This window comes from Periophthalmus magnuspinnatus, chromosome 18 (genome assembly GCF_009829125.3).
Source record: "Periophthalmus magnuspinnatus isolate fPerMag1 chromosome 18, fPerMag1.2.pri, whole genome shotgun sequence".
NCBI classification, from domain to species: Eukaryota; Metazoa; Chordata; class Actinopteri; order Gobiiformes; family Gobiidae; genus Periophthalmus; species Periophthalmus magnuspinnatus.
In genome coordinates, this window is record NC_047143.1 from 16,738,786 (window position 1) to 16,753,843 (window position 15,058).

The 15,058-nt window shown below is 40.4% G+C and overlaps 1 protein-coding gene across 1 annotated transcript; it reads left to right on the forward strand.

The window, feature by feature from the left end:
• The first annotated feature begins 645 nt into the window (after positions 1 to 645).
• kiaa0232 (KIAA0232 ortholog) lies at positions 646 to 12,319 on the forward strand. The gene is given in 9 exon segments (XM_033983728.2): positions 646 to 942; positions 2,410 to 2,983; positions 3,076 to 3,216; positions 6,554 to 6,623; positions 7,927 to 8,011; positions 8,109 to 11,439; positions 11,526 to 11,607; positions 11,610 to 11,634; positions 11,830 to 12,319. Coding segments are annotated over 8 exon segments (4,071 nt in total). The 5' UTR covers positions 646 to 942; positions 2,410 to 2,746; the 3' UTR covers positions 11,930 to 12,319.
• Positions 12,320 to 15,058: the final 2,739 nt, after the last annotated feature.

Here is a 15,058-nt window from a genome sequence, read left to right on the forward strand (position 1 = left end):
CTATGCTCCATATATGCTTTCCTTGCCAGCATCTTACACTCTGCAGTTATGTGCGAGATTGTCTCAGGGGCCTCTTTGCACATATATATATATATATATATATATATATATATATATATATATATATATATATATATATATATATATATATATAAACTACTATAGACATAAAACAAATGACATAAAACAAATGTAATTGTTTTAGAGGGATATTTAGGCTGCTGTAAACAAGCCCTGTGCCCAATAAAACTTGATATATTATTTTCAATATAAATGTATGGACTCTTGGGGGCCCTCTTGTGGCCTCGGGGCCCTAAGCAGCTGCTTAGCCTGCTTATAGGCTGGGCCGGCCCTGTGTATGCCTAAAATAGGGATATTAAATGACGGGCACCTACCATAAACTGCCAAAAGCCAGGTCTAGCCAGGATGACCTATGGCTAGGCTTTTACATACATACATTTGAGTTACTGATAGCCATTTGGAAAAGTACCAGGAAAAGGTCTGACAAACTATTGACTAATTCAATAATTTCCGTATGCCTCTGTATAAAAATTGGAGAACTAGACGGGTTCTGACGCAATCACCGGCGGAAGGATCCCCCCACTTTTGCTCGGAGGAGGTTTGTCTTGTTGCCTGGATACAAACGCGGAGGGTGGCACATTAGTGGAGTTCCACTCGAGTGAAACTGGCTTTTGTGAGCAGACATTTTGGATCCATGCTAACCACTATTGCCGCTGAATGACCTTCGTCCCATTTGAGCCACGATGTCGCCAGTTTCATTGAAGTTGTAATGAAGCTGTAGACGTGAAAACAGCGCCATTTCTGTCGGCGTCCATGATACGCTATGCTACCGCAGCGGATTCCAGAGCTGGAGCTCGGATCGGCAGCGGGAGGAAAATAACCGCTCCCCTTTCGCCGCTGCGTTACTACAGCCCGCGGCAGGTAAGTTTATCTCGGATTTGATTGAACGCGTTAAATCTCACCATTGTGGGTTTGTTGTCGTTTGAGCCATGGTTGGAATGCTTACCGTTTGACTGTATGACGATATGGCGCACACTTTTGAAGGCAAAACGTCTGACAGTGCACGGTAGTCCACTTGAGCCGCTCCTCCCCACGGTCATAACAACAGTGGCTGTGACTGTTAAACCTAGCTACGATTTTGCTTAATATAATAATGATTAATAAGGAACAAGCGTTGACATGGTGGTTCTGCTTCGAGGTTTTGGCCCTGTCTAACGTCTTGTTGGCCGCTGGCTAAGTTAAATGAATATCCATCGGGAGCTGTAGCTAATGTCACTACGCTAAAGCAGTAATTAGTCACTCTTGGCACTCAAACTTTCTTAAATTGTCCAACTATTTCAATAAATAGATCTATTATATATTTCAGTTTCTTTGATCTAGACAAAAAAAAAATCAAGCTTGTCCGATGACAGAAGCCAAGCTTCTCACGGCAGCTACCTTAGCTAGCTTAGCCTCTGAGCTAAAGGTCGGCTAGGGGCTAACCATGCCATTTAGAGTGATAACCATAGAAATTAATATAACGGTGGCTATCATTTTCAGTATACCATTATTTTTTATTTTACCACTGTTTTTACCAAGTAATATATCGATGCGTTGTACTCGGTACAAGTGAGTTTTGTACTGTTTAGTAATACCGCATTCAACTGCCTGATCTAACGCCAGTGAACAATTTGTAGAATTCATATGACAGATAGCGAAAGCATTTAACGTTAGTGATAGAAACAAAAAAAACTACTTTCTCTTTTGATTTTAACAGGATTTGAATTGGCTTTAGTGGCTGCCGAGTGCGGAGTAGGTACTTGTACTCTTGCATGTTCCCTGAAATTGTGTTCTTCGGAAACCAGCTGGCTTGACAGCCCAAATCAATTCAGTAATTTAGTGGCATATTATGTGTGTTTGGCAGCTATAACATGTGCAGACACTGGCGTTACGTCTGTTGTCCTTTTCACGACTCTCAGCTGGCTCCACATAGTATTCCAAAGTTGAGAGACGCGCGGGCTGGCCAATCAGTTCCTAAATTCACGAATGCCATATGACGCGCGTGTAGTAGCTAGTGTTAGGTTTGAGGACTACGTGAGCACGCTGATGCGCCTGTTGATTGTTCGGAGATGAGCACATATTCAGGACATATTTGTCCTTAATGCTGCAAAGTGATACCATGCAGCTTGGTGACATTGCTTTGGAATGCATACAGGTAAAAGATGATACTTAATAGTAAATAGAATGCTCCTTCATGTGTGGTGTGTATTGCTAATAATTGCTAAAAGATCTTGTCTCTAGATCATTTCAAATATTATGCCCATATCTCAGACATTTACACTGTGTTTAAGTTTATGAATGAAAACTTATCAGACCGTCTTACTCAAATCCTTTCTTTTATTCCTTCAGGTTGTGCTGGAGAGGTAAAATGGCCTCCTGTGACTGAGACCAAACACTTTGTGTTTTCCTCAGCAGCTGAATTATCTCAGCAGCTTAAGCCATGCCTGATGACTAAAGATCTCCCTTTTGCTCAAAGCAATAATTAAAAAAAAACTAAAAAAAAAACTAAAAAAAAACAACAACAAACAAAAAAATCCCCTATGCCTCTCCATATAGAGCCTCTTCATTGCACCTTACAGGAGTGACTGCCCTGCCTGGGTCCCCCACCCTCTTCCATCCTGCTCTACCAAAACCACAACTGAACATGAAGCAGCTGTACCTGAGAATGGCCCACACCTGAGGTCCCATGCGTCCTGTGAGCACCGATTCGGACGGCCCTGCTCCTCCTGAACACACCTCCTGCCCCTTTGCCCTTGTTGGCCCCCTGCCGGCCTCAGAGATGTCCCTGCTCCAGTCGCTGGGCCCAGTGCAGAGCTGGCTCGGCCAGGAGCTGGAGAAGTGCGGGATTGATGCTATGATCTACACCCGCTATGTCCTCAGCCTCCTCCTGCACGACAGTTATGACTATGACCTGCAGGACCAGGTTAGTTTATTCCGTGAATACTTGACTTTTTCTGTTGGTTCTGATGTGTGAGTAAATGTATAACACCACCTTCACTGAAATGCCATCATTAGGAGAATGACATCTTTTTGGGCTGGGAGAAGGGAGCTGGGAAGAAGTGGGGCAAGAGTAAGAAGAAAGGTGTGACTGATCTGAGTCTGGAGGAAATGAAGAAACAGGCTGCTGTCCAATGCCTCCGCTCTGCCTCTGATGAAGTAAGTCTGACACAATGCTTGTGGCATCACATTTAGGCATTTGTTATGACAAACACAGGGTTAAAAGATCTGTGCAGTTGTACATATGCATGAATGTCCTAACAGCAGTGAATTGATAGACTGAATAAAGGGGCAAAAGTCTTTCAATTGTTAAAGTTATGGTCACATGATGCAAAAGTAATTTGTTGATATCCCTTCATATAGTAACATTATATTAGTACATCTCTTGACTGTAAAATTGTGGATATTGCTGCCCTGTCGTGTGCCTCTGGGGCTGGTTGAAAGCTGTACAATAATAGCAAATGCAACTGCCTGCAGACAGCGATGGACACTACTCTGCATGAGCACATACTATATATCTGTTCTGTCAGTAAATCAGTTTACATGACCAGCTGTTGATTAATATTTTGAGAATCAGAAACCATAATAGAAAAAAAGTTGTATTACTATCTCCAGCACAGGTAAATTGCTCCAATGCGAGCTCTGATTTTTCAGGTAGACTAGAGTATGAAAAGGGAAATATTTTGTAGCGGCTCACACAAAAATTGGATGCCTGGGGTGTCCTGTAACAGCACTATAGTTATAAGTTTATTGGGCAGTGCCAGCACACATAATTTATAAAAACTACTGATTGTGCCTTCCATATATGAACATTTCAATTCTATTTTACAGTTCATGGTACCCTAACGGTATGTGACCAAGCTGTAGCTTTAATAATGGCAAGATCTTATTGAGAATGAAAAGTCTGCTATCTATTTTAGCTTTAGCATACACCTGGGAAGATGAGATGGCTTTTATTGGCTTTTTAGATGGCTTTTATTAATATTCAGTTCATATTAGACATGATGGTCCATATTAAGCAGCAGTAGACAAGGCGCAGCGCAAAGAGCGCATATCGGAAAAATGATTTTGCACGTTTGCAACACTCCCCATACAGGTTATTGTATAAATCACTTGAGTTCTAACAGTAGAAAGAGACTAGTCATTGTGGATTGTAAAATAGAAAAAGTCAAAACTAGTTTAGAAACTGTAAAGAATTACATGTGGGCCTACTGTATGCTCCCTGTATAATCACAAAAAGAACAACTGCTGTTGTGCAAATATAGGGTCTGTTATGTCAAAACAACATGGTCCAGATAATGCCCCTAGGAGCACTAATGCATCACGCACTGTGCATCATGTGTGTAATGGAAGTGTAGGCCTGTCATGATAACAAAGTTGGAAGCACAATATATTGCTACAGAAATATACTGTGATAAACGATAATATTAAAACTACTTTATGCCACTGATACAGTAACAAAGCAGGATAATCCCATTTTTAAATCGACAGTATCATTAAAAGGCCTGAGCTAAAATATATAAATAACAGAATCTACCATTATTGGTCACTTTCAACATTTTAAAGCTCAAATGTAATTGTAAAAGGGTGTACAGCAAAAATACACAAAATCTCCAAAAACAAAACAACAACCCCAAAACGTTCCATATATTGAAAGATAGTATTTATCCATTCGGCACAGGGCCAATTGCCCAACAGCAGCAAATGCATAAAACGTTCTCAACACGGACCATAGACTTGCGGATGGTGGGGCACCTTCTCTGCATGTAAAAGTGGCCAATTAATGATCAAAGGCATGCTATGCAATTACAGCAGCGGGCACTCAAGCGTCCGTGCCACGGTGTTCTTTTTAGCATAATGATCGGAATAGCAGTGGATTCCAGTATGGCAAAAGATACCTTGTGTACATGAGTGAACCTGAATGCACAAAACTCTGCCAGTTGATGGAGCAGTCCAGGAAGTGTCACCACATCTTTGAGAGCTACAGTGGCAGACATGCACATACACTGCAAAATATGAAGGTAATTAAAAAAAAAAAGAAGTTGGCCACGCTATTCCTGCGTGTCATTTGGTGATTGTTTTTTTGCATGTAGAAGATTTGATCTTGTTGTTTTCAAGTAAATCTAGTGTGGAGGCTGCTTTGGACCTTTTAGGCACAGCAGATGAAATGTATAAAGGGGCCATGAACACTGTTGTGTATTAATTGAGCACAATTTACATATTTTAAAAGTAATTAACCATTCTTAAATAATTACATTTTACATAAATTGTTCTGTGGTAATTGTATGCTCCACTTGGGCATGGATAATAAATTGCAGAGTGCCTGTTTGGTGTGAAACACCTGTTTAACTGCTGGTAGTATCGTCTCTGCCTTACTCTCCTTAGAGGATGGCATATCAATTGAGCACTGTCTGTGCGGAATGACAAGATAGGGGCCAATGTGTGTGAGGAGGGGAGGGGGTGACCCTGGGCTTTGGAATGACAGCAGGTGGAACTGGCCTGGTGGGGTGGGGGAAGTGTTTGAGCATTGCTCTCTCAAGAGGCTGGACTTAGGTCTATTTTTTAACCAGAACACACTGCATGGGATTGCACCACTGTGGCTCTGCTGTCAACTGACCAACATTAGTACAATGATGCAAGGAAAAACACGGGCTGGGAGAAACTGTTGTTCTTATACCGAATTGGAATGGTAAGGAATGTTATGTATGGATGTTGTAGTCTTCCACCTTTTGGTATAAGTTGAAGAGAAGCTTGTCTTTTTCATGTCAACAGTTGTTTGCAGTGTTTATTCCAGTGAGTGTTGATGGTAAATGCCAGTGTTGTGTGTTTATGGACATTGGGGCTTACATCAATAATATTTTGATGTTATTTAAAAAATGTACAGACTATAATTAGCTCAGTCATGGGTGAAACTATGCATTCTGCAGTCAGCTGGCTCAACTTCATTCTTTCTGGTCTCATTTGGGTTCAAAGTCATGTAAACCATGTTCAAATTTGTAGTGCTCTTTATGACATTTGCAGTACTTTTTCATGAATGGGCATATATTAATCTATTCGCAGTGAGTAGGCCTGTCTAGAATAATTTCTATATCGACTTACTGTTCAATATAAGATTTTGAGCCTGAAAAATATTATTCCTTTTTCTCTGGACTAGTAGGCACTTTTATTTATTTTTTTGTAGTAGTAATATTTGAACTGTAAAGGTTTGAAATAAGTCACTTAGTATCTAATAAGTCAAAGACGTATTTAAGTGTTTAATGCTGTTTTTTATTGCAGCTCATGATTTTTAACAGTATAGTGTAGTTTAAATATTATTGCTATTTTTATATAGCAATATATTGCACTTCAAACTTTGTCATTGTGACAGGCCTACCTTCTGATTTATATATATATATATATATATAATTTAGATCATTTTAAGATCACTTTGTTTTAAGAAAAATCTCCTGCCCTGTTCCTAGTTTGTATACCTGATTTACAGTCTTCATTCTTTCAGAATTCTGGAATCGAAAGCTTGGTTGAGGAGCTCTGTTCTAAACTAAAGGACATCCAGAACAAACAAAAAGGTTGGCCCTTTTATTTTTGTACTGTGTACATACATTATTTTGCCTCTAATGGTACAGGTTTGTTTGTTTGTTTTTAATTAGCTCTTTTTGCTAAATTTAAAAATCTTTAGAGGTATTTGCTTATGTTCAAAAGTACAACTGTAATATTATCACCTCCAGGAATATGGCTATAGACCTAGTTATTGATATGACATTTTGGTCATTGTCATGCAAATATATTTAAAGTGTGCTGCAGGTTTCTCTTCGCTTCATACAGAAAATTCTCTGAAGTACACTACAGGTTCAAACAAATTGCTTCCTCATTGCACCTAATTCGCCAACATCCAGCTACGAAACACTGTTACTCAGTTACTTTTTTATGAATTTAAGAAACACCCTCTAAACTTCCATATTTTGAGCTTGACATGATGCGCGATGGTGAATGAGAGGGGAAGTCAGGTAGAACTGTTTTAAGCATAAATGTACTAATAGAGTGCACTAAGGCTGGGACAGACAGGCTGCCTTTTTAAAGATCTCATGGTCGGAGCAACTTGTAGCAGTTTTTTTTTCTCCTGCACAATTCATCCAGTGTTAATAAGGAGTATTTCCTTCATCACAACTTGTATCAGTAAAATGCTGGAAATTATATGTACATTATTTAACTTGATGAAATGGAAACCCTTGCAAACTTTATCTTGTTTTCATTTGAAAGTCTACATTACACAAACTCCAAATAAACTGCCTGGCCAAAAACAAAGGTCACACACTTTTGTTGGACCGCCTTTAGCTTTGACTACGGCACGCATTCACTGTGGCATTGTTTTGATCGGCTTCTGCAGTGTCACAATATTTATTTCCATCCATAGTTGCAGTTCATTTTTCACCAAGATCTTGCATCGATGATGGTAGAGTCTGACCACTGCACAAAGCGTTCTCCAGCACATCCCAAAGATTCTCATTGGGATTAAGGTCTGGACTCTGTGGTGGCCAATCTGTGTGAAAAGGATGTCTTATGCCCCCTAAACCACTCTTTCACAATTTGAGCCCAATGTATTCTCATCATGCAATATGCCCATCAGGGAAGGGAAAAAAAAAATCAATTCATGGATTAACCTGGTCATTCATTATATTCAGGTAGTCAGCTGACCTCATTCTTTGAGTACAGACTGTTGCTGAACCTAGACCTGACCAACTGGCAGAGGCTTGTACCTATTTGTTTAGTTAAATCCAGGTGGTATTTAATGTATTTATTATGACTGATTTACATATAACCTAAACTGACTCTGGTAACAGCATTTTAAATTAATAGATATTGTTTTTTCAGAAGCTAAGCAGATTCATAAGAAATCTGATGGAGCTCAATCACCAGAGCGTTCTGACTCTCCCTCCTCAAAGGACCAGGTGGAAATGTAAGAGCTTTGCACCATTGTTTTGTGTACACAGTGAACCTTTCATTATTGGTGTTTAACTAAAATTTGCACTAAATTTCATCTTTGTTTTTTGCAGGTATTATGAAGCCTTTCCTCCTCTGTCAGAGAAACCAGTCTGTCTCCAAGAGATCATGACCGTATGGAATAAGACAAAGACCTGTGCATATTCAAGTTCATCATCAGCAGCACCACAGACCAGTACAGACACTTCCTCCCCCAAAGATTGTAACAGTGATGGTGAGGCAACAAAAGAACAAAATCTGGAGGCATGTGGTTCCATGACCACTGCAACAACTGAGAAAGGTCAACAACGACGGAGCAAAAAGGAGAAGGAGAACAGGTACCAGAGCGGGGCAACAGCAGAGGAGCGCCCCTCAAAGAGGCAGATCAGACATAGATCTGAGGGCAAGTACAGGCCCCGATCATGGTCCTCCGGCTCCAGTGAGGCAGGCTCCAGCTCCAGTGGCAACCAGGGAGAGTCCAAGACATCCAGGAGTAAAGCAGTCAGGGTCCGGCACAAGTCTAGGGAGGCTATCAAGAATAGAAGGACTCGAAATAGTGGGCAATCTAAGACCCAGGTGAAGGTCTCTGAGAAAGATGAGAGGAGAAATGCAGGGAGCAGCAGCAGTGCTAATGGGGGCGCTGCCAAACAACCACAGCTTTATAAAAGGGGCAAAAGACCGCTGAAAGAGATCCGCAAAGAGACAGGCTGGGTGGAAGCAAAGGAGTTTGGACTGGAGGGCCGAAAAGAATACATGGAGGAGCCTCTGTGGTACACTGAGCCCATCACAGATTATTTTATACCTTTCAGCAGCAGACAAAGCAAGTTGGAAACAAAGTATCGAAGCAAGGTTGACTCTTCAGAAGGGTTTGCCATGTTAGCTGATATAGACGGGCTCCCTAAAAGATTCCAGGGTATCTGTATCACTGATGAGAGCTACCAGACAGCATATTTGGCTGCTGGTTCATTCGTGGACGGGCATTTTGTTGAAGGGCCTTGCGAAGCAGAAGATGTAACTGCTGAATTCACTGGGACCTCAAGCTGCCCTCAGCCAGAGGATAGTACAAATTTAGATGACAAGCATCTGCCAGAATTCACTCACTTCTATGAAGTTGATATTTATCAATCCATATTGGATACTAGTGCCTCAGACTCATTACAAGAGAGTCGAATCTTAAGTATGATTCGACAAAAAAGTATTGAGCAAAGAGACATAGAGGCAGAATGTTTAGTGTTAGATGGCCTCGAGCAGCAAGGGGAAAGTGCAATAAGGGCAAACTCACAAGATACTTCATGTTCTGTTGGGTTCTTAATGCAGGATCTAGAAAATCTGGCGCAAGTCTGGGGATGTTATTCACCATCTACTTCAGATGATATAGATGGAGAGAGCTATATTGAAGACTCTCCCATTCGACTGTCTCCACTTGACAGTGTTTCTTTTACTCTGAGCAAGGTCTCTTCAAACCCAGAAGAGCCATTTGTACCTGAAGCCACCAGTGAAGTTTCTGGTTTGAACACATCCTGCTTCTCGCTGTTTGAGCTGCAGTATGACAGCCCCACACTTCCCTTCCCCCGTGACACACTGACTGCAGGTCATGAAAACACCGATTCGAGTAGCTGTCTCGACCCACATTCTAGCAAACAGTCTCGTTTGCTAATATGGACCAAAAATAGTGCCTTTGATGAAACAGAACACTGTTCGAACCTTTCAACACGAACTTGTAGTCCATGGTCTCATTCAGAAGAGACTCGATCTGACAATGAGCAGGGCAACACTCTGGCTGAAGATGCTGCTCAAATTGGAAATGAGGAAAGCGATTGCATAATGCCTCCTCTTTCTGGCACATATCTAGAGGATGAAATCTTGGACTTTTTACAAGAAGACTCTAGCCGAAAACATGAGGACATAAACGTCAGTGCTGCACACAGCCATACCAAAAAATCTAAACTAGAATCCATATGTGGCATAGCTTTGGAGGAGGATGACTGCAAGCAGTACAGTGGTGGCATATTTTCAGACACAAACCAACAGTGTGACGACTACAGCTCAGGGATAATCAAAGACATTTGGACTGCAATTGGAGAAGATGACTCTTTAAGGTCAAGGCAAAAAAATGAAAAAACAAGCGAGGGACTGTTCTCAGAAGAGTCTAGTGCTTATTGTTGCAGTTGTCTGGAGGTGCAAGCTAAAGGAGCTCCACTTCAGGGAGCTCAGAAAAAAGCTGTGCAGCGGTCAGAGTATCACTTGTGGGAGGGAAACAAAGATGAGCAAGACCTGGCCAAAAACAAACTCTCCAAGGTCAATAACTCTGGGGATTATATGACGCCGTCCAAACCCTGGGACGTCCACACTGACCGAGAGAACTCGTCTTTCATTTTAGGAGGGGTGTATGGAGAGTTGAAGACACTAAGTTCTGATAAGAGCTGGGCTGTTATGCCACCAACTCCAGGCCAGCCCAGTCTGCTCCAGTGTGCTGCTGCAGCTGCTTCAGGCTCAGACATGCTCACCATCACTGGCACTGATGTCTTCATGAACACAAGCGGCTGCTTTGCTCCGGGACACAGGCCCCTGTGGAGGCCTCTAGTGTCTTTTGGTCACAATGACCAGGCCTTTCGAGGAGGAAGTGACACCATAAACAAGGGGTTCTCTTTCATCTTCCATGAAGATTTGCTTGGAACATGTGGAGGGCTGTACCGTGAGGAGCAGGGTTTGGGATACCCTTTTGCACCCTTCAACCTAACCAATCCCTTTTCCCAAGTCCTCCATGTAGAGTGTTCTTTTGAGCCAGAGGACATTGCTTCATTCAGCCCAGGGTTTAAGCCTAAGTCCATTCTCTGCTCTGACTCTGAGAACGAAGCCTTCCATCCGCGCATCTACGGCATCAATCGAACACAGTACAGGGCCATTCGCATTTCCCCCCGCACTCATTTCCGCCCCATCTCTGCCTCAGAGCTGTCTCCCGGAGAAGTGAGTGATTCAGAGGCTGAAACGGACAAAGAGGAGATGAGCTATCCCGCCTTGGCTCCAATGGATGTCTTTGAGGATCCACAGGCAGACCTCAAACCTCTGGAGGAAGATGCTGAATGTGAGGGCCCTTATTATGGCAAGTCAGAACTGGAATCTGGTAAATTCTTACCCAGATTAAAAAAGTCTGGCATGGAGAAGAGTGCCCAGACCTCTTTGGATTCCCAGGAGGGCTCCAGCACCCTCTTGCCCATTGCTGAACAGGAGATCTGCCCAGACTTCACCACAGCTGCTGCGACAGGAGGTGGACATGTAGACACCTCAGTCTTGAAGATGACTAAAGAGGAATCTTTAGGAGAAAAACAGTCCAGCCTGTGTGCTCCAACCAGTCACATCCCAAAATATGGGATTGCTTATGACTTTGTTGGAGATTTGCCAGAGGTGGGAACATTGTTGCATTGTTCATTTTGATTCTTACATGCATGTGTTCTATACTTTCAATAACCACATTCCTTCTTACTGTTTAGTTCCCTCTATTAAATATAGGGGGGCAAGGAGGAACTGGCAGTCACCAGGAGGAGCGCTGGTGGCAGAACACACTCTGTTCCCCAATTTTCCCTGGATCTCAGTGTACAGGTAAAGTATGTCTCACACATATCACTCTGTTAATGAATACAATCAACAGGAAGTACCTTGTACCTTTTGGAAATAAGATTTTAACCACTTCCCTTGATAAGTTTACTAAAGCACTAAAAGGCTTTGTGTCATTACACAATAAAATATGGGTTACTTGACTTCTTCAACATACTAACTTTGGCCTTGTGCCCTTAGGGAACAGCAACATTTGAAATCTCCCCTGCTACAGAAGATGTCTGTTGCTGAGAGGGGCATTCCTCATTTCAAGACTGGATCACTACCGGCAAAGGCGTAGGGTCATCTCAGAAAGAATATCCTAATATAGGTTAATATTCTGAGACACTCATTTAAAAACCTTGCTGGGCTTTCATTTACTAATGTAATCCTTGTGTAATCAACAATCAGATCAAAAAGTGAGTGAAATATAGGAAAACAAAAAATGTGTTATGTGTTTGAGTGAAACATTGTGTGGGACATGCATTTTAAAAAAAATAGTTTCAGTTATTTCTTTTCTCTACACTGGTCCACCTTCAGACCTCAGTCGGCTGTAAGGGAAAATCCTCTGTTCTGTCCTTCTCAGTTTGGTTCCCACCATTTTTACTTTTGAACTAGGATTTTGCTAGTTGGTTGTGTCTGAATGGTTGTGCATGTATGTCCGTCCAGTTGCACTCTTCTCGTGGTGAATCTATGGAATGCATCCTCCATTCTCCACCTCATGCTCAGAAAGAAAATGTAAAGTTGAGATTTTTCAGATGTCTGAATTTTCAGTTCAATAGTTAGATTTTTATTTTTTAATATGAGGTTGAGAATGAGCGTAGCTTTCTATCTGTAAATCCCCTGGTGTGATAAGTGATCATCATTGATCATCGTCTGATTTTTGAATGGTGATAGTCTTTAATAAGCTAGTAGTATAGTATGGTTTGTAAGACTAAGGAAAATGTAACAAAAAGTACAAAAACAAAAGATGGAAATGTTTTTTTTTGGCAGAATACTAATCTAAGTAAATGCAATGCTGTAAAATCAGAAGATTCAGATTTTGCAGTTTTGGGGCTAATGACCCTCCATCAAAATAAGCCATTTCTTTGCTGAGATTTGTTTTGCAATGCTAAATGAAATTTTCAGTAATTTTTATAGTACAGACTAGTGGTGCTATGTTAAAATACATCTCTGAAGTTACCATTGCAAAATCTAGTTGATGGCATACTACATTCGTTTCTTTAATGCCCATCTGGGGTTTGGGTTTGTTTTAAAATCTGACTACACTGAAAAACATTTTTAGATTTTTCTTCTGTGCAAAAAATCTGCATACAAGTTTACCAAAAACTAATCACATGGTATCAAGACAAGACATGCTTTAAATCAAACAGAACTTTCATTGACAACTTAAGTACTCTTCTAGAAACTAAATTTTAAAAGTAAAATTTTAAGTACTAAGCTAATGTGGTTGTGTTTATCATGGGCACATTAGACCCCTCTCTCACATTTATTTATATATATATATATATATATATATATATATATATATATATATATATATATATATAAAGTGTGTGCCTCAAAATCTACATTATAGGAGGCAGTTCAAAAAAAAAAAAATCTAATCTTTCCTTTGCTTCTGATATTGGGTGTGTTTTATTTTTGGTTTACATTGTGTTGAACTATAGTGTCATGTTGAGTGTGTTTCGGAGTTCAGCTTGTTCAGGCTATGGTTCAAAGCTGTATAACTTGTAAGTTACTCCTGTGCAGATGTACCTCTTTAATTTGCTATAAAATGGCCTCACAGCTTTGGAGGTTGTGAATGCTTTGTCATCACTTATGCACATTTCTGCAAATGAAAGCCTTTTTTTTTGTTTCCATCCGAAACAACAGTAAAACAATTGTTCCAAATGAAACGGAACACAGTTGTGAAAAAGCTGTATTGACACTGCATTGTTACAACATGGATGAAAGCACAGGAGCACAGGGAAAATCTGTTCTCTCATTGAGCAGTAATCTACCCCACTCCACTTCCAATGCACTGTCACAGGCCTTTTTGTTGGGTTCTTTGGTGGGTGTATGGCTGCAAGATGAGAGCATTCGGTTAGAATCCAGATCTGGTCTGAATCTGGTTGAAAAAATATTACAACTTACTGTATTAAGCACTCAGGAACTTTTTACATGCATATAGTCCTAGTTTTACATTCACATTCAATCCTGTGATGGTGCATTGGTATGTGTTTTTTATTTTTTTGTTATTTTGGAAAAGCAGAAGGTGATGACAGTAACAATTGTCGGTCGGGGGGGATTCAACCCCAAGTCCTATGCAATACTATGGCGCATGTTTAAAAAAATAAAATAAAAAAAACAACACACAGTATATAAACAAGTCATCTGGGTGAGCTAGCATGGACTTTTGAGAGGGACATTGGCAGAAAATAAACCCTTTATCTGCGGAATGTCTCAAACATGCAGCATGCAAATGTCACACTCCATTTGAGTTTGGATGAAGTATATTTGGTGAGAAGAAATATTTGATAGTTTGTGTGATTCTGTCTGGGAAAATGTAAAATTGCATCACCTTTCATCATTAAAATACTTTCATGGAAAGCCTGTGTTGAAATGGTATACAGAGAATATGAGGTTTGAATGACGGTGACAGAGGTTGCTTGCTCTGTAGTTTGAAGTATATCATCCAACATTGAAAAAGAAATTTATTTACGTTCCCATTTAGATAAGGCTTCTTCAGCCTCCCATCTCTGTTCCTTGAAACATCTGTTCCCAATAGCAGTGTTGTTCTAATTTCATGTACACCATGAGTAAATTATTATGTTCCATTGTGGATTTCTTTAACATCTAATAAAACATAAATCAAATACCAGCTTGTTTGATTAATTTTAGTGTCCATTTGCTAAACATGCAGCGTATTGAGTTTTGACACTAGATGGCAGAAGTGGGAAGCAAATTGAACGTCCAATTATAGTAGACGATACTCTTACCTTTACCATTTAAAATCAGTCTTCCAAAAAAGAAAATTAAAGATATTTGGAAAATATTAATCTGGAGCCTATGATTTATTCAGAATTACCTACATAAGTGATGTCAGATTTTATCGCAGTTATTTTCACATTTGGTTGGCTGTGCTACTACTGAGATAATAATCGCTATCTCTAGATTGAGCCAGACTGCCAGTGCTCTCTACCTTGTTCTTGCACACCAGTTTAGAAACCAAGCTGCTTCAAACAATGGAGGTACTATACGCATTTTTTTTTTTTTTTTTTTTTTAAAGAAATACATTAAAAAATATACATAAATAATACGTATAATTCTAGATGAGTGTTTGTTATTGTCGATTAATAATGCCTTTTTGTCAGGCCGCAACAGGTGAATCCATCGACAATAGGCGCATTCTTGACTCGATTACAAAGCGCTCTTTACAGAAGTTTGT